The following is a 21,597-nucleotide window of genomic DNA, read 5'->3' on the forward strand; positions in this document are numbered from 1 at the left end:
CCAATCCGAGGTTGGTCACCTCGGAAACCATTATTAGAGATCCTGTATCTTATTTTCCATCAAATGGGTGCAAAATATTTCTCTGAGTGGTGGTGGTAAACAGTGTGAGACGATGACTAGTTGAGGGACATGCAACTACAGTTATACTATAATCATCGGTGAGATGATTGCAAAGTTTCCAGTTTCTTATGTATATATATCTATTAATTATACCTATATTAATTGTACTCGGTTCTATGTCTGACAAACCAGAGAATATAATGCAATGGTGAGAAAAAGATAATGCAAGCTGAATGGTCTTTCGAACATATTGAGGTTTTCTCGCTGGCATGGGTACGTCACGTCACATCCCGAGCGAGACTCGGAGGGTGAAAGTAATAAGAAATGGGAGTGTAACACAAAGAATTGCGTACTGAAAGATCAAGCAAATAGCCAAACAATCCATTTGCAAGTGATCTTCAGATTTGGGGTCAGTGTAGAAAGCTGTGAAGTACACCAAGGCTGTCGCATTGGGCAATCCAAACTCAAGCACACTGACAAAACGAATTAACTTATCATCTCCATACCAGCCACCTTTGTAGAAGCCTGTGGTGACGCCGACACCGAAAATTGGAATAAGAATCAACCGCGAGGCTGTTATCATCACTGCTGTCTTCCAGAAACCTTTAGGCATTGATTTGACTTGCAACCGTGAAATCGTGGCACCCAACAAAATCAAGCCCAACGGCACAGAGGCAGCTCCAATATAACTTGTAAGATCAATCACAAATGACAACGGAGGTTGGCCATCTGGGGCAGGGTGGATGTGAACCTGATTAGATTCTACGAACAACGCTTTTAAAGGAGGGGACATGGCGATGGCTAGAGAAATGATAAGTGACAAAGAATTGGGGGTGAGGAAGTTCTTCCCGATTTCAATAAGCCTCTGCACAAATTTACTTCTCTGCTTTTCAGGGGCTTTCAACTGGCCATCGATTGTAGGATTTCGAACTATATCCAACCCAAGCTGGCTCGTACCTGAAACTGTACGCTTGACTTCGCTATCTCTCAAGGCTTCGAATTCCGAGTATTCGTTGATGACATCATGAATATCCTGGGACTTTTGTTTCCTTAGCTCTGCTGTTCTGGATGGAATCATTTGAAGAGGATTGTAGCTGGCTATGGAATCTCTTCTAGACCTCCTAGACAGACGACTACCTTCTGTAGATATGGATCTGGGTAAAGAAGCTATTCTTTCCAACTGCCTTACTCTAAGAAATTCCGTGTGCTGCATATCCTCTTCTTCTTCCTGTGTCTGCTGCTGAGAACGCATACGTTGACGGACTTCTGAATCATTGTTACCGGGTTCTTTGTCTTCTTGAGAAATTGTTCTAGAGCTAGATGAGTTGATGCTGCTCAGAATTGAAAGAGTGTCATTCTGGTTCATCTGTGTTGTATCACCAGCTGATGGACCAGTAGAATCTGTTATTATAGCTGGGACTTGTTGTTCTTTTGCGGGAGATTCCATTTCACTTGAAGAGTCTATGGCACATTCGTCATCTTGTTCTTCTTTATTATTGTCCAAGAGCTCTTCACGGAAATCCCACTCGATAAGTCTATACAAGCCTAAACTGAACTGGTAGAACACTTGTGAGGCGAGAAAGATACAAACATATGCTACACCTTTACTTCCCTCGTCAGCTGTGAAAAGAACATCTCCTTTCGACAAGGTCTGTAAGTAGGCAATGGGCAAATCGGAGATATTGGGAAAAAGTCCAACAGAGATCAACCCACCCATCCACCTACGTGGAGAGCCAGTTACAAAGTAGGTGAGGAAGCCAAAAACGGCTCCAATGAGAAATAACAAGGTTCCCGAGAAAAAAATTATGCCTATGTTCTTGATATCTGAACTTTTCAAGTTGGTGACAACATTTTCAAAGATCAAACAGGGCATAATGGCTGTTACAATGGTGTCGGCAATATCACGACATGTCGTCACCGTGAGAATGTTCTTCTTTGCCAAGTAATAGCCCAAGGCTATGATGAAGTAGATTTTGAAGATGGGCTTTGTGGCTGCATAGATGATGAGCCCCAATGGATGCTGTTCAGACATGGCTTTGGTCTTTTTTGTTAGGTACGTGACGTTGCTTTAGTCACGTTGGTATTCGAACAATATTCTATTGTAACTAACGCCAAAATCCAACGCTGGTTTTAGTTTGTATTATGAGATGGCTGAAAAATTTGAAATCGCAAGTCCGATTATGTCAGGAATGATAGAATAACTGTTACTTTGGTCTTTCCTTAAGTAATGGACTATCGTCTATTATGAAGCCGAGATAGGTATAAGGGAGAAAAGCTGCTCTCAAGATGGAAAATGTGGAGTACTTAAGTTATTTTGCGATGGTTTAATGGGGTAGAAAGATACGGAACAACAACCTATATATGGAATATCAAGCCGAGTTTGGGGGATTTGTATTCCGGCGCGGGTGTAGTTGCTCTTTTCTTACAAACAGTTAAGTATGGATACCGTTTGGGGCATTTCAAAGACTTCTGCTGATGCTGTGGAATCCAGTCCGCAAACGAAGCTATAAGGAAAATGTGGAATGAGGAAGAACCATCACCAATGACTCTTGTTCTGACAGCAGGTAGAGGCTGGAAAAAAGTACCCCCACCGCGAAAAAGTGTATCCAGGAGTGGGGGACACTTCAGTCTACGAGATGAGAGAATACAGAATATATCAAGTATTTGGAATACAAGGAAAGTAGTATTTGTTGATAAGGAAATAAATAAAGACATAAGACATAATGATACTAAACTGATGTGGCCCTCTTATACTGAATATTTATTTAATAGTAATTGCTAGTTGAGCACCAAAGAATTGCTACTTAGAATCTCTAACAATCCGGTTCAAACTTCTTCTGGCTCGCATTCTTAACTAACACCAATCTTCCTTTACAATACTAATCCCTTTGTAGCTCAAGCTTCTTTGGAACCATATGTTCTTAACTGTTCGCTACTGTAGTTCAAGTTTTGACAAAGCTTTCTGTAGCAAGTTTCTCTTTTGGATTACAATCCTTTGTCATATTATTTGACTGTGCTTAGTCGCAGCTACAGACGAATTCTCAACTTGATGTCAATAGGTGAGGGTTTACAGAGTTCGTATGTTGCAATTATCAAATCGCTACAATGGCGACTGTCTATCGGGTGCCAAACTTCAAGGAATGACAACCCAATTTAACTGTATAAGTTGTATAGGAACAATATCTATGTCTCTTCTTAAGTTGTTTTATTGTCCAATATATAAACCAACAAGAAAACTAAAAATAGTATACATTATAGAAAAACTGTCCGCGTGACAAAGTGATGAATATCGAAAATGAAAGAATGAAAGGTATTGTTAATGGGAATCGTTATATGGGAGAACCAAAAGGAAGACTGGCTCTTTTGGGGACATTATGTGCGGTTTCGTCCCTATTTGGGACGGGGGAGTGTAATTATCAGGATTCTTGGAAGAGGAAGCTAGCTTACTGTGGTGTACCAGCCTTGACATGAATGTATGAGAGTGGGGATGTACCATCGTGAATGCCCACTACTGTGATGACTGTGTCTATTTCGAATATCACGTTGGACGACTTTCCGTTTTCTGTGAGCTGCATTTCTTCAAAGAGTTCTTCCTCGTCAATACCGTTCAAGTCCAAACCAAACTCGTCTAATTCAACTTCCTGGTTGGTCCTGATTTCTGGACCTGGAGAGGACGGAGGGGTTCTAGTGAAAATGGAGGCTTCGGATATGGAGGAATAGTCGGTGCTTTTTTCCTCGAATGACGAGGCATCTGACATAGAATATCTAGATGTGGGAGAAGAGGGCAATTCTAATTTGTGGAAATCAAGCTTCAGGGGTCTGGCTGGAGACCTTTGGGGAACTTCTTCGGACGACGCAGACATCTTTCTAGGGGGTTGGACAGGAGCAGGGGCTTCAAAGATGGGCATAACAGTGGAGTAGGTCAAGTAGTCTTGGAATTCTGATAATTCCAACGAGGACGTAGACCCAGAGAGAGTTATATAGTTAAACTCTGCTGTGGTAGTCATTTTGTTGGGATGCTAAGGTACTGGCGATATTGCTATATTAGGTTGAAGAACAAAAGTCAAAACTCTAAAGTTACACAAGAAACCACAGGTAGTCCTATCAGGAAAGATAAGAATAGAAGGAAGTAGTTCCGGTTATATATGTTTTCGAAGAAAGTTTTACGGGTCTTCAGCTAGCCATCCAGAGGATAACGGGACATAAAAATAGCGATAAAAAGGGATAAAAGAAAAGTTAAAAGCTAAAAAGCAAATTATTTTTTGGTCGCAGCAGGGTCTCCCCCAGCGTCATTAACGGTGAAAAAGACGTGTAGTCAGACACGAAAGTCTCCTAAACCGTGTTGTGGGCCATATGTAGTTAACCAGTACTTGAATCTTCCCCCATTATACTGGTGTGACAGGAGGCACAATCATTTTGCAGCTGCTGGCTTGTATGCATGCCGCTGGAGTTTCCCCGATCAGGTAATGCGCGCAGAAAATACTGCAGCCAATTTATCCAGAATTACTGTTTTAGTTAATTAATGTCGCTCAGCCAGATTGCGAACTTCACTGCTACCCTAATAGAGGAGTTTGGTAGGCTAGTGATGATGTGCGAATGCTGTAAGGGAGCAGCTTGAAGGCATACACGAAGCATATATTATCACCTGTGTAGGTAAAAGAGCCTATTGTTGGAACTGTTGGAACATGAAATTGTCGCAGTTGCCGAGTGTCACAACTCGGTATTTTCGTCGCTTGCCAGGAAGCCGAATAACGACAAGGGGAATTAAATTTTGCCAGCGCTGGCTGCGAACTTCAAATTGGCACTAACAATGGAAAAGACATGTTGGTTTTACATTCCACTAAGAAGTGGTGCAACATTGAATGACACCGGTATAGCCGACAGTGTCTAACCATGGACCCATTGATGTAGGTATTGAAATGTATGGTCCTGACTGTGTCCGTACCTCTAGGCTAAACTATGCTTCTTCTTTTTCTTCCTGAAGAGTCTGCCCTGCTCTCTTGCAGGATTGCATAAATGTCGAATAGTCAACTGCACTAATTCAGTTGTGACACACTATGCACGGATCCTGTTGCCCTCTTTGGGTGATTTCGACACTGATAGCCATCTTCGCTGCCTGTCTAAGGAACAAAGGTAGGATCTAAAATCGTAGATGGTCCCGCTCGGAACCTGAATTGCCTACTGTGGTAACTACAAATGAGACTAATCCAGTAAAAATGCTATAATACAAACTGCTACTATTACCGTACATAGTTTAGAACTCCAAGGCTCCGAAGATGATCAGTTCTTCACCTTTTTCTTTGGGGGTCTGTCATCGGCTTCTCCCTGCGCTTCTCCTTCAGAACCAGATAAGGAAGCTTCAGAGTCGAACTCTTCGGCTACATCCGAGTCTGAGCCGGACTGGAAGTCGTCGTCAGCGCTTTCGGAGTCGTCATCGCCGGCACTTCCCATGTCTACATCATCGTCGTCGTCGTCATCTGCCTCATTAATCGCCTTGGCCAATCTTGCCTTAGCCAATTTTTCCTCGTTCTTAACTCTGATACCCTTTTCGGCACAGTAGTTTTCGATAGTTTCCTGCTCTTCTCTATCAATACTACCGAAAATGTGCGACTGGTTGGAGCCACGAACATTGATCTCAAGATCAAACGTTCTCGAAGCAGAAACACCCCCTCCAGTTCTAGACATGGTGATGTTACTAATTTCCGAAAAAGGGATATATATCGTAGGCTTGGTCACAAAAAGGAAACATCTGTCTAATGGATACAAGTACCCTTCAGATGCCTTCAAAGAGCACGAAATGCCGGGTTGTAAGAACCTAGATTGGAAGGACCCTGGAACAATCAACCTTCTTTCGGTTAAACCCTTGAAACAATGGGACATAACCAATTGGGTAGGAGCATCATAGCTCTTTTTCAAACGGTCCTTGTACTTGGTTTCGTATTCCTGTTCTGATAAATTCAACTCGACTTCGGTTTCTTCTTCTCTGGCAAACTGTAACACCAAGAATGGATATCTAGTTTGTCCCTGTCTCAATGGTGGATCAATTTGCAATATGATCAAGTGGTGAGCATCATCTGGTTTGGGCAATGAGAAGATCCTTTCAATCTGCTTGTATTGGATCTTGTAGTCGTAAGTCTTACCACGCAATCTCAACGACGATGCATACATGTCGATATCGTAACGTCCTCTTGGAGTCAAGAAAAGAACATCACTGAACGAAACAATGGCTTCTCCAGCAACTTGCCCAATAGAAGCTCTGTCTTTAACTTGTTCATAGAAAGCCTGAGCAGCGCTTGTCTCTTGGGCTGAATCAGAAGAAGTCAGAGGCTTTTCTCCATTTTCACTATTTTCGCCCTCATCTTTAACTCCAGTTTCAGCAGTTTCGTCGTTTTCTTCGCCATTTGCAGTAGAGACTTGGCCATTCTCACCTTCAAGCTTATTCGATTCGTTTTCTACAACTCCTGGAACGTAGAATCGCATTTCAACCATCTCATCACCAGCTCTAGAAGGTGCTGTGTCCAAGTTGAACTCGATTGCTACCTCGTTTTTCCCTGTTAAGTTGGAGTTACTGATAACATCATATGGGATTTCGAATGCCGGCTTGTTGTTGACTTGGAAAACCAACTCGTTACGGGCAAAATCATTTTTCCCCCAGTTCCAGCCTCTTAACGAATGCTCCTTATGTTCCAAGTTCAACAGAAAGTTTCTCTGCAATTCCTGTTTTAACTTTGTAAAGTCTTCTACGTCGAATCCATCCAACATCACAACACCTTTGTTCTTAGTCTGGACACGCAATTCGTAGCCTCGCGAACTTCGGGACCATTGAGCTGTCAAGATCTCTTCAGAGGGCAATAAGAATGGATCAGCATTACCGTTGGAGCCCGCAGAACTAGCCTTCCAGCCAAGCCCGGAGTCTGCTATACGCATACGTCCATTGTTTCTCGATTGGTTCAAGTAGATCTTCTCAAAATCTGTGTTGACCATGGTTTGTTGGGTGTTGTGGTGAAGTGAATCTTTTGAAAGAAACTGAAAAGTTATCGATTTGATATTGAAGTTGAAGACGCGACATTGAACGTGTTGCGACATAGCGACATTTGGAGACATGAAAAACGCGATTCAAGTGTAAAAATGATTATATGGCAGTTTTTCAATTTTATATGCAGTCCTTTACTTTAGCACGAAGCAGACCGTATAGAAATACAGAAATGGAATACCATTTAAAACCATTTGATGGAAATTTCAGAAGCGTGGTTGTTCAATTGACAACTTCTATTTATTGTATGACACCTACAATACTATTGATCATTAGTCATACTCATACGATTGCCTGATTTTTCTGATAGCTGACTTCTGTTAAAATAAGTGTTCAAAATAGAAAAATTGCTTTGCAGAGTGAGTCAAGTCCTGCATGTTCCCCAGAATCACACCGCACAACGGCCCGATTCTCAAGAGACAAGCTTGAAATATGATACAAGTGGAACGTATCTCAACCCTAATGTTGTCTCCCTTTGAGAACAGTGCCAAATAACTTCGTTCACAAGCAATACATACAAAAGCTTCAATTCTAGTTCAAAATCTTTTTCAAAATTGCACAAATTACACCAGTTTTCAGAATCTTACTGGTATGGTAGCGCCTGATTATGGTAGCGCGAATGTGAGTCAATAGACTGGTGATGTCAAGATTTTTTAAGCATTCATAAACCTCTTCATTTCAGGGTCTTGAGAGAAAAACGATTATTTGGATATATACGTTTCTTCTTCAATTTTCAATATCGTTGTACACGGAAACCCAAAATGGTCAAGAAAGCCGGTGTTTTAGGAGCCACAGGCTCTGTGGGTCAACGTTTTATTTTATTGTTAGCTGAACATCCCGACTTTGAGCTTCATGTATTGGGGGCCTCCCCTCGTTCTGCTGGAAAACAGTACAAGGATGCTGTCCAATGGAAGCAGACCGATCTCTTGCCAGAAAATGCTCAGAAAATAATAGTTTCAGAATGTAAGGCAGAAGCTTTCAAAGACTGTGACATTGTATTTTCTGGTTTAGATGCTGATTACGCTGGACCCATTGAAAAAGAATTTGTAGAAGCTGGACTTGTTGTTGTCTCCAATGCTAAAAACTACAGGAGAGAACCAGGTGTGCCCTTGATTGTGCCTATCGTCAATAGTGAGCATTTATCTGTCATTGAAAGGAAACTTGCTGTTGCCAAAGCTGAGGGTAAGTCCAAGCCAGGCTACATCATTTGTATTTCCAACTGTTCCACTGCCGGTTTGGTGGCACCTTTGAAGCCTTTGATTGATGCTTTTGGTCCCATTGATGCCTTGACTGCTACCACTTTACAGGCTATCTCTGGTGCTGGTTTTTCGCCTGGTGTTCCAGGCATGGATGTGTTGGACAACATCATTCCATACATTGGAGGAGAGGAAGAAAAGTTGGAATGGGAATCCAAGAAAATCTTGGGAAATCTCACCAAAGACGGCACTGACTTCGCACCTTTGTCTAACGACGAGATGAAGGTTTCTGCTCAATGCAACCGTGTGGCTGTCATCGACGGTCACACTGAGTGTATTTCTTTCAGATTTGCAAAACACCCAGCTCCATCTGTAGCTCAAGTTAAGAAGGTATTGTCTGAGTATGTTTGTGAGGCTACCAAGTTGGGCTGTCATTCTGCTCCAAAACAGACAATCCATGTTTTGGAACAGCAGGACAGACCTCAGCCCAGATTGGACAGAAACAGAGACAACGGATACGGTGTTTCTGTTGGCAGAATCAGAGAAGATGCTGTGTTGGACTTCAAGATGGTTGTCTTATCTCACAACACCATTATCGGTGCTGCTGGTGCTGGTGTATTGATTGCCGAAATTCTTAAGGCCAAGGACATGATTTAATTTCTAGTATATAATTGAACCTCTACAAAAGCATTTTAGTAATATAGATTTAAGTTTATTGCAATTGTAGATTTACGATTCATTGCTCTTTCTTTATTCGCGAGACATTGATAGAGAACAATTTTTCGCAGCTTAAAACATAGAAACTAACTTCCATTTTCAATTCTTCCTTTCTAGTATCTCGATATCTTCCTTCTCACGTAGCCATATGACACATATTGTAGATTGTTCGTTGCTAGATTTTATAGACAGAGGAGATGTGGAAGACCATGTTTTCGAGTTATACTCGAGTCGGGCTCCGCCAGAGAAACAGCACCTTGGATACGTTGATAACTCTAAAGAAGTAGTCGAGATCTCTCTTGACCAACTTGGAATGGATTTGCAAATCCGTCAATCGCTTACCGAGTTGAACTCGACTCGTGAGAGCTCCACAACTGGCTTTATAGTATGGCAATCGAGCGTATTGTTTGTTGAGTGGATGTTGAGCGATGAGAAATCACCGTTCTTCAAAGTATTTCAGTATCGCTCGGACTTGACAGTAGCGGAATTAGGTGCTGGTATTAGCGGGATCTGTGCTACTGTACTTGGACCCAAAGTTGCCCGTTACATTGCTACAGATCAAAAGCATATCTTGAGATTGCTAATGGATAACTTTCAGAACAATGCTGGAGGGGCAAAATGGACTAGTTCTACTGTGGAAAATGATGCTAGTTCAAGTGGTAAAAGCTCGAAGAAGAAAGGAAAGAAAGTTACCAAATCAAGAAGTTCATATTCAGAGGGATCAAAGATAGATTTCATTGAATATGATTGGGAATACTTGGACCTTGGACGAGATAACTACGATTCGTTGTTCTTAGATCTGGGACTCACTCCAAAGCACCCAGACATCATCTTAGCCTGCGATACCATTTACAACGAATATTTGATTCCATTTTTTATAGAAGCTGTGAAGAGTTTACTAGCAGAGAACACCATAGTCGTTATATCTCTCCAGTTGAGAGATTCCATTACGTTGAAATCGTTTGTCGATCAGGTTGTTGAATCCGAATTAAAGATGTACTCAGTTCCAGTAGAGATGCTCAGTGAGAAGCTTGCGAAGGGATTTGTTATTTATGTGCTAACAAAGTAAAGAAATAATACATATCCAGTTACAGATGTAACAACTGCAGTCGGCATTGGGTGTTATTCTATTGAAGTCACATACATTCTTATTGAATCTAGAATCGATATTATCGTGTTGCAGTCTCACAAGATCTCATAATCAAGTCTAACAAGGTCTTTCAGTTAAATTATCAGTACAAAAGAATTTCAAATTCCTAAATAATGTCACTCCAGCATCTTTATAGACTTCTTATTAATATGATTATTTAGATTGTTTTCTTTTCTCTTCTTAGCCTTTTCTCTTCTTCCTTTAGTTACACCATTCTGCCCTCGTAACTCCAGCCGTATCTCGCACTTGTCGCACCGGATCTCCAGCAACATCAGAAAAAAGAGATCTACAGAAGTATTGAAATTCTCCATTCTCTCTTTTTCTCAACAACCTTCTAGAGCATTCTGCTGTCTGCTTCTGTCTTGGTGGATCTGCGTGTCCGGAAAACGCCACCGAAACATGTCGTCTGCTTTTGGACGGTCTGCTTCAGGTCTGAGTCCGTTTGGCAATCTCAATACGAACTCCAATTCTAACTTCAACGACCAAGGCAATTCTGGATTCAGTGACTCCAGAAGAACAAATGGGCCCATGAAACAGAGAAATCGTAACGGAAGAAATAACAGCAGTAACAGCAACAAAAATAGTATTAATAATAATAGCAACAATGGAAAATTGAATTCTACTTCATCTATATTTGCCAATCCTAAGCTAAACGACTTGGAAAAGAAGAAGCAGGGTCTTCGTAATTCACTTTTTCAGCGCAAAGCCAATAAGGAAAATGTTCAAAGAAAGGTATCTGCCAATGTTGAACTGCCGGTGGCCGATCCTCTCGATATACCCACTAGAGTAATTCCTCCCCAGGGCCCCGTCAAGACAATGCAGTTTTCTGCTCAAGAATTAAGTCGAACTGGTCAATTGATACCTAATCCTGAATCGTTTGGATTCCACCGTAATAATAAGAATATTCGGCCACGGCCAGTGCCGAAGTACCTATTGGTACAAACTCGTTTATTGCATACACCTCCTTTTGTTCAGAACCAATGGGACAAACAGAACCAGGACAAGATGGTAGCCATGGAAAATGAGAATGGAGGAAGAGATGCACAGGGACTCTATGAGCAGTTTCAGAAAATGAGAGAAGTGGAACGGAAACAGATGGAGAACTTGGGTCTTGTAGATGCTGAGAATATCAGTAAGGACTTGAACGACGCCATTTCGTTCCAAGGATCTTGTTTGGACATGTGTCCTGTCTTTGAGAGAGTCAGAAGATCATTGGAAAACAACGTGAAGGCATTAGAAAAAGATCCAGCTACCGGGAAGATCTCCAGACAAAGAGCTGTGAAAGCATTTTCCAGACCAGCTGCTGGCCAACCTCCTCCATTACCGTCGGAAGTGCGTCCCCCAAGTGTGCTCGTGCAATCTTTAGATTACCTTGTGGACACCGTAGTTGATATGCTCCCAGAAGCACATTCGTTTATCTGGGATAGAACCAGATCCATTCGTCAGGATTTCACGTACCAGAACTCCTTTGGTCCTGAAGCCATAGATTGTAATGAGCGGATTGTCAGAATCCATTTGCTCTGTTTTCATGTCATGGCCGGCAGCGAAGTTGAATTCTCGCAACAACAGGAGTTGGAGCAGTTCAACAAGGCATTACAGACATTAATTGAAATCTACCAAGATGTACGAAATCACGGGGGTGCAGCACCAAACGAAGCTGAATTCAGAGCATATCATTTACTTAGTCACATCAGAGACCCGGAGTTGGAAAGAGAAATACAGAAGCTACCACCAGATATATTTCAGGATTCTCGTGTGCAACTTGCATTACAGTTCAGAAGCATTATATCTCAAAACAATGTCGTTGAACGAGGTGTTACTGTTTCAGCTGGAGCTGTCAACTTGTTTGTAGAGTTCTTCAGAAAGGTTTACAGCAGCCAAACTCCTTTCTTGATGTCGTGTCTTCTCGAGATTCATTTCAGTGAGATTCGCTTTTACGCTTTAAAGGCAATGGCAAGAAGTTATCACACAAAGGGTAAGGCTTATTCCGGTCAAGTATTGACTAACATGTTGGGTTTTGATACACTTGAAAAATTGGTCAAATTTGTAACCTACTACGAAATTGATACCTTTCAGGATGGTCAGGATATCTTGGTCGATTTGTTCAATAAAGAGAAGCTTGAATCAAAGTATAAATTAAACTCGATTACTGAAAAACCTAGACAGCTGCCAGTGTACTCACCACAATTGGATGTGAAAATCCCTGGCTCTTACAAGCAGATAATTAACAGTGGAAAACCAAATGGAAATTTAGCGTTAAACCATCAGAAAATTGATGCACCAGTATTATCAAAACCAGAATCTGCATTTACACAACCATTCTCAATACCTTCATTCGCCGCATCCAAGTCAACTTCGACCGCTATACATCCTTTACAAACATCGACATCTATATTTGGTAATCAGTCTCAACCGACAAATAACCCTTCATTCCAGTCAAAGGACACATCATTTAAAACATCTTCTAGTAAAGCCCCAGCTTCTTTGTCTTCAGATATCCAGAGCCAGAATATCCACAAGAGGGGGCAGGAACCTTTATTGGCTCCTAATTTTGCCAAAAGTGCATCTGCTACTGTTTCCAATAAGTCTCCACAGTTCAATTTGGGAAACCCATCGTTAAAGTTGAAAAACGATAGTTCAGCTATCTCATTTACTCCACCAATTAAGTCATCAAAACCGGTTATTAACATCACCAAACCCACTTCCGTAAAGTATGAAGCTGAGGAGCCTCCTTTTGTTAAGTCGGTACCGGCAATAATTGAGACGCCAATAATTAAGAAACCCACGGTAGTTCTTAGGAAGTTGTCAAGTTTACCCCAATATCCAGAGGCAGTGAAACAGATATTTGACAGCATTCTTCAGGGAACCATTGATCACGAGTTGAGTGCACTTCTTCCCCAGTTGATAAAACGTCAGAATCGTCATCAAGAACACAAACAGATCATAGGTTCACTTAGTGAAGAGTTATATGATGCATTCATTTCTGAAATTGTTTATCAAACTACATTAGAGTCACGAGCAGTTGAGTTCTACAATCACAACTTGAAGTTGAGATACATCGAGAAGGTTATTGCTGTGGGTATAGCTGCTCATAAAAAGAGTGAATTAAAGAGAAACAAACTAGCTGAATTAAACTCCATCTCTTTCAAGGTACCTGTTCATAAGAGGAAGATATCCACGCATGATGGAAATGATTCGAGAATCGTCAAGAGAAGAATTGCTTCTCGAGATATTAGCTCTTCTTCAGTAGTTCAAACACAAAGATTGGTTCATGAATTGTGGTTGCCTCTTGATTATGACAAGTTTATTGGACAGTGTTGTTCAAACATCAAGATTGACATTGAGAGTGAGAGTATTCAAGTCAAATTCTTGTTGATTGTTGAGAATTGGGGTTCCCAGTATTCCAAATGGCTCAACACCAAGATGGAACTTAATTCCAATCCTCAGAGACAGGTATATGAGAAAACGGTGAAGAATGACAAGTTAACCATAGATATATTGAGTCTTCCGCCGACGAACTACTTGAACAAAGAGTTTTTCTCTAACACTTCATTCTTGCTTTTTGAGTGTGGACTCACGACTTCGGCAACAATTCCAATTACAGCAAAGCTTGAGCGCGATAGATCTGTTTTAGATAAGATTGTGTCCTTGGTCGACAAGTTCAGTTTGTACAAGGTACAGATTTTAATTCTTTTCTGGGATGCCTCTGGATCGTTGATTTCAAAAGAGGAAGTGAAACAAAGGTTGTCTATTGCCGAATTTGAGGGAAAGGATAATGTTAAAGGCATTATTTTGTGCGATATGACAGTTCAAGATAGTAACATTGGAGAGGTGTTCAACGGAGGCTTTGTCAAACTTTCCAATTCATTTAACGGAGAATTAACTAGAAGAGGTTCCAAGAAGAAGGCTCAAATTCGTAAAGTTCGGGATAAAAATAGACAGTTGGAAGCATCCGAATTTTCTTCCAAGGAACCTAGCCCATCGGATGTCTTGCAATTAAAGGAGTCTCGCATGTTGGAAAAAGCTAAAGGGGTCAGAAAGTATGACTATCTACAAAGTCATGTGCGAAATAATACCTCAATCGCCAACTTGTCAGCAACTAACATTTCTGCCAATACAAGTTTGCTTACTAGAATGAATAACAAGTCGTATTTATCGAACCTCACGTTCCAGAATCGAAACCAAAACTCGACATTTTTGAATATCAATACCTCAACAGCAAATAATTCTTTGGCCAATGAGACTACCTTGAACAATGTTTCCATATTGGCTGGATTTGGCAATGGTGTAGTAGAAGAAAGCACCCTAGACAATTCTCCTTCAAACAAGAAGTTTGCTGTGCCGGATAACAAAACAGTTCCCAAGAAGATCCAACAGTTGCGGGATCTCACGGCCGGAATCAGGTCCAAGTATAGCAGAAAGCCGTGAGACCGCTCGAACATTTTGTATTATAGGTCAATGACCACCCTGCATTCGTGTAGCATATAGCATAATAAATGTATACTAGATAAAAAAGATTCATATATAAGCTTTTTTTACCTCTGTTTTTCTTTCTTTGTTTTGCCACCGGGTTGCTCCACTCTATCTTCTGCTTTCTGTGTATTATCCTCTATTTCTTTCTAATCTAGTTTTCTGTTACGCTTTTTGCACCCATTACCGTTCGGAAGTTCATTTTTCATTCCTGCACGCACTGCCACGACAAACAGTTGAAAACACCTGGAATCAAAAGGAGGGACAGATTGTTTCTTTATCAGCATCCTCATTCCGACAGCAGCCGACACCATGGATCTCTTGCAAAACGCAGCTAAGAACATCAGTCTCTATGAGGTCAAGGCTTATGTGCGTAAAGCACAGAACGGTAAGTTCAGAGAGAGGAAGAAAGTGATATCCTAGAATGATATGTTCTTGAGTAGAATCACTGATGAAGACGATGAGAGTGTGATTGAAATAGAAATGTGAATTATGAATGTGAAATATCTGAGAAATTTATGAGCAATATGATAGCTGTTGAATTGTGAGATGATTGGAGTGAAGAATGGAACCATTGATGTCAGTTACCATTCTATTCACATTTCATATTTTCCTGTCTCACTCATTGTCCTTAGCAATCTGCTATCACATTTACCTGGTCATTACTAACTATTCCAGTGGCTATGAACCTCACAGAAATGGAAGCAAAAGTCAGAGAAGCTACCAACAACGAACCCTGGGGAGCCCCTACAACGCTCATGGCCCAGATCGCAGCTGGTACTTACAATTACCGGGAAAGAGAGGAGATCATCGGGTTTATCTTCCGTCGTTTCACAGAGAAGGCTGCCAACGAATGGAGGCAGATATACAAGTCTTTGCAATTGCTTGATTACTTGATCAAGAATGGGTCTGAACGGTTGATTGATGACGTTAGAGCTAACTTGTCGTTGATCCAGATGCTCAAGTCGTTCCACTACATCGACTCCAAGGGACGTGACCAGGGTATCAATGTCCGCAACAGAGCCAAAAACTTGATTGGTTTATTGAATGATGACGCTTTGATTCGTACTGAAAGAAAGAAATCGAGAGCGAACTCCAAGAAGTTTGGTGGAGTTTCGTCTGCTGCCTTTGGTGGAGCTTCGTCCATCACCACCGGCTCTGGTTATGATGACGATGAATTCACTAGCCGAGTGTACGGTGATGGAGGTGTATATGGAGAAAGATACGATGATCCTGCTGGTGCCTATAGTAATGGTCAAAGTGGCTCTAATAACGACAACTTTGAAGAGTATAACGTGGAGGCTCCTTCTGGAACAAGCAAGCCTACCACGGGCTCTTCTAGAGTCAATGCAAAAGCTTCAAAGCCCCAGCCTAAGCAGCCAGCACATGATTTGTTGGGAGACGATTTTGGCTCGTTTGAAAAGGAAACTCCTGCCATTCCAGCCCAGGATGAAGACGATGATGACGACTTTGACGATTTCCAAGCTGCTCCTTCCCAGCCTCAAAAACAGACTCTTTCTAACAATTTAGCTAGCTTGTATCAGACTTCTACTCCGCAGCAGCAGTTTTTTGGTCAACAACAGCAACCCCAACAACAATCCCAGCAGAATTTCTTTTCTGCAGCAGTGCCTGCTTCCCCTCAGCAAGGTCAAAGAGTCTCTTCATTCTCTTCTGGTCCAAATTACAACGTCAATACATCGGCCCCTATTAGCTCTGGTCCCGCTAAGTCTTCAGCCTCTAACGATGCGTTCTCGTCTTTGTTCTCTACGGCTAAGACTAAGACAAAGACATCTACTCCAGTCTCGTCTACAAATAAAGCTACTACTGACGATCTATTTGGCTCCTTCAGCGCCAACACATCCTCCCAGCAGACCAACGGAAATAGCACCACCAGCAGCAATGTCAATAACAATAAAACTGCCAGTGGAGAAATCGACTTGCTCAGCTTTTAGAGAACTTCTACTTTTCTTCTTCCGCTACTCCATACATTTACTTAGTCTCACAGGACCGATTATGTAACTTTTTTGGTATCTCGTTCATGTTTTTTATAATACCATTCTAGATAAAAACTTCTGTAGATAGCTTCTCATATTTTTATAGGTTTCTTGAAAAGTCTACCTATATAGTCAAGGCTATTGTCCGGAACATTTCCACTTTTCCATATTTTCACGTGACCAAAGATCCCCGGATTTGCCAAATTTTTCAGATCTCGATGAACTATTCCTAGATCTATTCTTTTCCCTGGAATCTCCAAGTCTGCTATATATTCGTTAAAATGCTCAGATCTGTCGTTGCAACCAAGCCTGTTACATCTGGCTTCAGATTTTTCTCATCGTCTGCCAAGGCTATGGGAACCAAGGTCTACTTTAAGACATCCATCAATGGAGTTCCACAAGAGCCAATCAAGTTCGAGTTGTATGACGACGTTGTGCCAAAAACCGCAGAAAACTTCAGGGCTTTGTGTACTGGTGAAAAGGGATTTGGGTACGCTAAGTCAATTTTCCACAGAGTCATTCCCGGATTCATGTTGCAAGGTGGTGACATTGAGTTTGGCAACGGATACGGAGGAAAATCCATCTACGGAAAGAAGTTCCCAGACGAAAACTTTGTATACACCCATGACAAGCCAGGGTTGCTCTCTATGGCCAATTCTGGTCCCAACACCAACGGTTCGCAGTTTTTCATTACTACTGTGCCATGTGACTGGTTAAATGGAAGACATACTGTTTTTGGTGAAGTCATTGAAGGTTACGATGTGGTCAAGACTATTGAACGTCACGGTAGTGGTAGTGGCCGTGTTTCAGCTAGAATCGTCATTGAAGAGTGTGGAGAGTTATAGAAAAATACATTACGTATGAACTTTGTATTGAATGCTATCTTATCTAAAAGAAATTGTATATAGTCGTGAGACAATATAGAGTTTGTGATTTCTCATTACACTATGAATGAAGTATAATAAACATGACGATGAACGGTTGCTTTACCTAGATCTTGATGAAGCGGTTCTTCTCTTCCTTGGGAAGCAAGTCGGCTGGCAACTTCTTCTTCAATTGAGCCAACTTGTCGTAGTCTCCAGCCAAGATTCTGGCTACGACCAAATCATCTCTGTCGGCGATTTCTCTCTGAGATTTTCCTTCATTCGATAAGAACTCCTTAGCCTTGTCGGTATCACCGTGGAAGTACTCTTCCATGGCTCTTAATCTCAATTCCTTTTCAGCCCATTCTGGTCCCTCGTTTTCTCTCTTCTTCATTTGTGCTGTGTACTTGGAGTAGGCAACGTATGCAAAAATAGGCAACACCAAGTAGAAGTAAGGGAATTCCCAGCCCTCAGCCTTCTCAGTCTCGCGGATGATCTTCCACTTCAACTCGCCTGTGGTCTCGTCCTTGTAGGGAATCTTGTCGATAATTTTTCCGGCATCTTTGGTGACAAATTGGAAGTTGGCCAAGTCTTGGGAATTGTCCTTAAACAAATCCAACTGGTCCTTAGGGATTCCCGGTAATATGAAGTTCCATTCGGAGTGGTTTCTCTGGTAGTACAAGTTCTGCAACTCTGCAATGGTCTTGAATTCAGCATCCGAGGGAACTCGTGGGGTTCCGTCGGGGTTTGTGTAGATCTTGGTCACAGATGATAGAGTGTCCAACTTGCTACGGATATCTTGTTCTAACTGGAAGTTGAACTTGCCAACTTTGTGCTTGAACAAGCCGGCTAAGGGGAACTTGAATGTGAGCTTCACCATGTTGTTCGTAGCTGCTTTTTTTACGGTCTCCCTAGTGGCTGTATAAATAGCTGTCTTCTAACTTCTACCATCTTTATTCGTAATGTATGTTTTCTAAAGTTTCTATTGGATGAAGGAAAAAAATGTCGTGCGCAGCCAATTTTTCAGGTGCAAAATCGTAGGCATGGAGACAGAAAGATAGCAACTGCTGGATATTGACAGTGGTTTTTGCTCGATGTTTATTGGTTAATGATTATATTGCTCTGTAGACACTCTCTGTCTTTCTCCACTTGTAATCTTTCTCCTGAAGTGTCGATGAACATGTTTTATCTCATCTATAGGTACAATAGAAAAAGTACATGATAATAGTCACATGATGTGATGGGAAAGCGAATATATGCAGTCCTGGATTTTCCTGGATAAGAGTCCACTCTTTCTTCAAGTTCGAAGGAGAAGTTCACTATATAATTTATATATGAATTGAGTGTCTTTTCTTGGTGATATCTATACCATTCGTATCTCCTGTTTACTCCTTGGGCTGTAGAATTCTCCCCCTCATTCTACTAATATTGGTGGCCAGTCCATTTTAAATCCAGAGGACTTTCCTTGAATTCACGAAAATGCAGACCATAGCTTGGTTGCACAATTGGTAATATGCAGAATCTAGTTTAACAGTCTGCTTTCCGATTCCTTGAAGACTTATCTAAATTCATAATAAAAAACTCTACCTATTAGGAGTCTCGATGGTGTAGTTCCCATGAAAGACAATCTGTTGGAAATTGCAATCCAAATGTCGTAATAATGTCGCTGTGGCACGACATTAATCCTACATTGTACCCCAGTAACGCCAGAAACGGTTTCATGGAGTTGCTAAGGTAGCCATGCGATGTAACTGTGATGGTTGGTCCGACTAGAGGTGAATATAGACGTATATTTCAGCTTTAGTGGATCCCATTGGACAGTTGGATTTCCGTGAAAATTTTTCACGATGGAATCTCGCTATGCGAGATTTCGTATAAATATTGAACGAATAACAGCCTCTAAGAATCCTAGAAGCTTTCTTAGAATTGAGTAGAATCTGAATGATTGTTATAGCCATTAATATAAGGACATCCAGTAAACCAGGATTATCCCAATAAGTCTTGATTATATAAGCACAACTTCCTTAGTGAGTTCATATACAGTACTACCGAGCCGAACAGATTAGAAGTCAAAAGTTAGCGTTAAGAAATTACGAAACTATGGCTATCGAGAGTATCATCAATGATCCCAATAATGAGGTTGGCAAATATATTAAAGACCTAAAAGATGAATTTAAAAAGGAGCTCCTGATTCAGAGCGATAAGTTCAACATATTAATGGATATGATGAAAGCTCAGAACTCCTCTGGCGGACCTCCCTCCCAGATAAACAAATTGGAGGATCGGTATGAAGCGAAAAAGGAAGCAAAGAAGGATGCTAAATTCGCAGTAATTTGCTTCAAAGATATAGTACCACTCACGAGAAATATCGAGGCTATTACAAAATGGGAAGAATCATTCTCGAAACTTTTTCGTAAATACCGTGGCTTGCAAAAAATATGGGATGAAGACCTAGGAATTGAATCTGAGGACTTCAGTATTAAGAATATTGAATGGAAAGGAGCCGAATTGAAAGTCTTCTTGGACAGATTGTCTAAAGAAATAGTATCCAGAATCATAGATGTGAATGAAAATGTATTTACTGAAATGGATGACGTTGATGACGAGACAGACTTACGGTCTGTGTATATGTTCGTCAAAACGTACAAGATGGAGAACTTACCACATAGAGTCGGACAGGCATTAACCTACTTAAGATACGCAGGGGATTTCAAAACAGAAATCGATAGAGTTGAAGAAGGTCTCCTGCACTCCAAGAAATGGACTGAAGGCACCACCGAAGAAATCCTTAATTTTATTGGTAAAATGGCATACTATCACGTCATTACAGTTGAGAAATATTTCAAGAACATTGAGTCGCGTGACAAATACTATCAATCACTTGCTTGGTTTTACCAAGAATACAAGAAGAATGGCAGTATACCAACAATCGACGATGTGCTTCAGCGAATGAAAGATCAATATCACTACAAGCCCCAAAACTCCACGGACAAAAGAAAAATCGAAGACTTGATCAATGAAAGGATCAAGTACGTCCAGGAGAAAGAACTAGCCAGAGCCAATGGCAAAAGAGTAGAATCTGAACGATTGTTATAGCCATTAATATAAGGACATCCAGTAAACCAGGATTATCCCAATAAGTCTTGATTATATAAGCACGACTTCCTTAGTGAGTTCATATACAGTAATAGCGAGCCGAACACAATCTGTCTCGTATATATATTCAATAATTGACTTCCATATTCTTGACGAATGGACTTTTATAAATCAATACTTCTATATATATCTATGATTTCCAAAGTTACCAACATCAACTTGATGTCCATCTGTATCATTAGTCATTACTCATAAGCTCTATTCTACTATATTTATTCATTTTTTGCCGCTGCCGAAGTCAGAAAACCCCATCATTGCAGCCATATTGCTTTCTTCTTGTTGATTTTCCGCCTTTTGGCTCTTCAACTTCATCTTTGCTCTTTTCCGACGTCGAGTTTCTAGCATCTTTTCTTCGAATTCTTGTCTTTTCTTGACTCTATCACTGAACTGTATCGTTTCAGGAGTTGAATTTCTATTTTTTATGTGTTTTTGAACCAAAGACTCCAAAGTTGCTATCACTTCATTAAGTGTCGCTCTCCGTATCCCTCCTTCTAGTACACTTTCTTCTTCTTGTTCTACACCTTCCTTCTTGTTCTTGGCTGCAGCTTCTCTGCTGATAGCATTAGCCTTTGCTACATGTTGTGGAGAGTTGAAATGATCGATAAGTGCCAAGTTGTCTCTGAAAGAAAGAGTACATACTGGACAAAAGAACCCAAATCTCCTCCCTGTAGTCGCTGAAGCAGCAGGACTGATTAAGTTATACGTTTTTACAGCACCAAGCAGTTCCTTTAGAAGCGTGTCACGATGTTTAATGTAGGAAGAGGACGATTTTTCATCGTTTATCACTGCGGCTCCAGAAAGATGGCTAGATCGATGCTTCCCCTTGGATTTTCTATCTTTTGCCTCCTCTGCATAAGCTTCAACATTCCAGTGCCTTCTACCATACTGGTCGATGCTTATCTTCTCTTCGCTCATTTTAGGATATGTTGGCATATACAAAAGAACGAAGAGAAAAGCA

The 21,597-nt window shown here is 41.1% G+C and overlaps 10 protein-coding genes across 10 annotated transcripts; 5 read left to right on the forward strand and 5 right to left on the reverse strand. All coding sequences in view use genetic code 12, as the record gives it.

The window, feature by feature from the left end:
• Positions 1-188: 188 nt before the first annotated feature.
• Positions 189-2,551, reverse strand: ECM3 (membrane protein). Its single transcript, XM_001384602.1, is given in 3 exon segments — positions 189-1,323; positions 1,342-1,473; positions 1,531-2,551. The coding sequence occupies 3 exon segments, from the start codon at positions 2,090-2,092 to the stop codon at positions 344-346; spliced, it is 1,674 nt and encodes a 557-aa protein (XP_001384639.2). The 5' UTR covers positions 2,093-2,551; the 3' UTR covers positions 189-343.
• Positions 2,552-3,503: 952 nt separating this feature from the next.
• PICST_31800 (hypothetical protein) lies at positions 3,504-4,067 on the reverse strand (the record flags this gene model as incomplete). The annotated part of the gene is made up of 1 exon (XM_001384603.1): positions 3,504-4,067. The coding sequence occupies one exon, from the start codon at positions 4,065-4,067 to the stop codon at positions 3,504-3,506; it is 564 nt and encodes a 187-aa protein (XP_001384640.2).
• A 1,197-nt stretch (positions 4,068-5,264) lies between these two features.
• Positions 5,265-7,044, reverse strand: POB3 (DNA polymerase delta binding protein; the record flags this gene model as incomplete). Its single annotated transcript, XM_001384604.1, has 2 exons — positions 5,265-6,425; positions 6,489-7,044. The coding sequence occupies 2 exons, from the start codon at positions 7,042-7,044 to the stop codon at positions 5,341-5,343; spliced, it is 1,641 nt and encodes a 546-aa protein (XP_001384641.2).
• An 804-nt stretch (positions 7,045-7,848) lies between these two features.
• On the forward strand, positions 7,849-9,003 carry HOM2 (threonine and methionine pathway). The gene has a single exon (XM_001384245.1). The coding sequence runs from the start codon at positions 7,855-7,857 to the stop codon at positions 8,944-8,946; it is 1,092 nt and encodes a 363-aa protein (XP_001384282.1). The 5' UTR covers positions 7,849-7,854; the 3' UTR covers positions 8,947-9,003.
• Positions 9,004-9,128: 125 nt separating this feature from the next.
• Positions 9,129-10,100, forward strand: FCY2 (putative Cytosine deaminase FCY1). The gene has a single exon (XM_001384246.1). The coding sequence runs from the start codon at positions 9,155-9,157 to the stop codon at positions 10,073-10,075; it is 921 nt and encodes a 306-aa protein (XP_001384283.2). The 5' UTR covers positions 9,129-9,154; the 3' UTR covers positions 10,076-10,100.
• A 584-nt stretch (positions 10,101-10,684) lies between these two features.
• SAC3 (protein involved in processes affecting the actin cytoskeleton and mitosis) lies at positions 10,685-14,584 on the forward strand (the record flags this gene model as incomplete). The annotated part of the gene is made up of 3 exons (XM_001384247.1): positions 10,685-10,900; positions 10,970-14,077; positions 14,330-14,584. The coding sequence occupies 3 exons, from the start codon at positions 10,685-10,687 to the stop codon at positions 14,582-14,584; spliced, it is 3,579 nt and encodes a 1,192-aa protein (XP_001384284.2).
• A 354-nt stretch (positions 14,585-14,938) lies between these two features.
• ENT3 (epsin N-terminal homology-containing protein) lies at positions 14,939-16,578 on the forward strand (the record flags this gene model as incomplete). The annotated part of the gene is made up of 4 exons (XM_001384248.1): positions 14,939-15,014; positions 15,305-16,163; positions 16,186-16,251; positions 16,281-16,578. The coding sequence occupies 4 exons, from the start codon at positions 14,939-14,941 to the stop codon at positions 16,576-16,578; spliced, it is 1,299 nt and encodes a 432-aa protein (XP_001384285.2).
• Positions 16,579-16,954: 376 nt separating this feature from the next.
• On the reverse strand, positions 16,955-18,385 carry PICST_67718 (hypothetical protein). The gene has a single exon (XM_001384605.1). The coding sequence runs from the start codon at positions 18,361-18,363 to the stop codon at positions 17,611-17,613; it is 753 nt and encodes a 250-aa protein (XP_001384642.1). The 5' UTR covers positions 18,364-18,385; the 3' UTR covers positions 16,955-17,610.
• Positions 18,386-19,583: 1,198 nt separating this feature from the next.
• Positions 19,584-20,579, forward strand: PICST_31809 (hypothetical protein; the record flags this gene model as incomplete). The annotated part of the gene is made up of 1 exon (XM_001384249.1): positions 19,584-20,579. The coding sequence occupies one exon, from the start codon at positions 19,584-19,586 to the stop codon at positions 20,577-20,579; it is 996 nt and encodes a 331-aa protein (XP_001384286.2).
• Positions 20,580-20,855: 276 nt separating this feature from the next.
• SNU23 (U4/U6.U5 snRNP associated protein) lies at positions 20,856-21,554 on the reverse strand (the record flags this gene model as incomplete). The annotated part of the gene is made up of 1 exon (XM_001384606.1): positions 20,856-21,554. The coding sequence occupies one exon, from the start codon at positions 21,552-21,554 to the stop codon at positions 20,856-20,858; it is 699 nt and encodes a 232-aa protein (XP_001384643.2).
• Between the last annotated feature and the right edge of the window lie 43 nt (positions 21,555-21,597).

The sequence above is a fragment of the Scheffersomyces stipitis genome, chromosome 4 (assembly GCF_000209165.1).
Source record: "Scheffersomyces stipitis CBS 6054 chromosome 4, complete sequence".
NCBI classification, from domain to species: domain Eukaryota; kingdom Fungi; phylum Ascomycota; class Pichiomycetes; order Serinales; family Debaryomycetaceae; genus Scheffersomyces; species Scheffersomyces stipitis.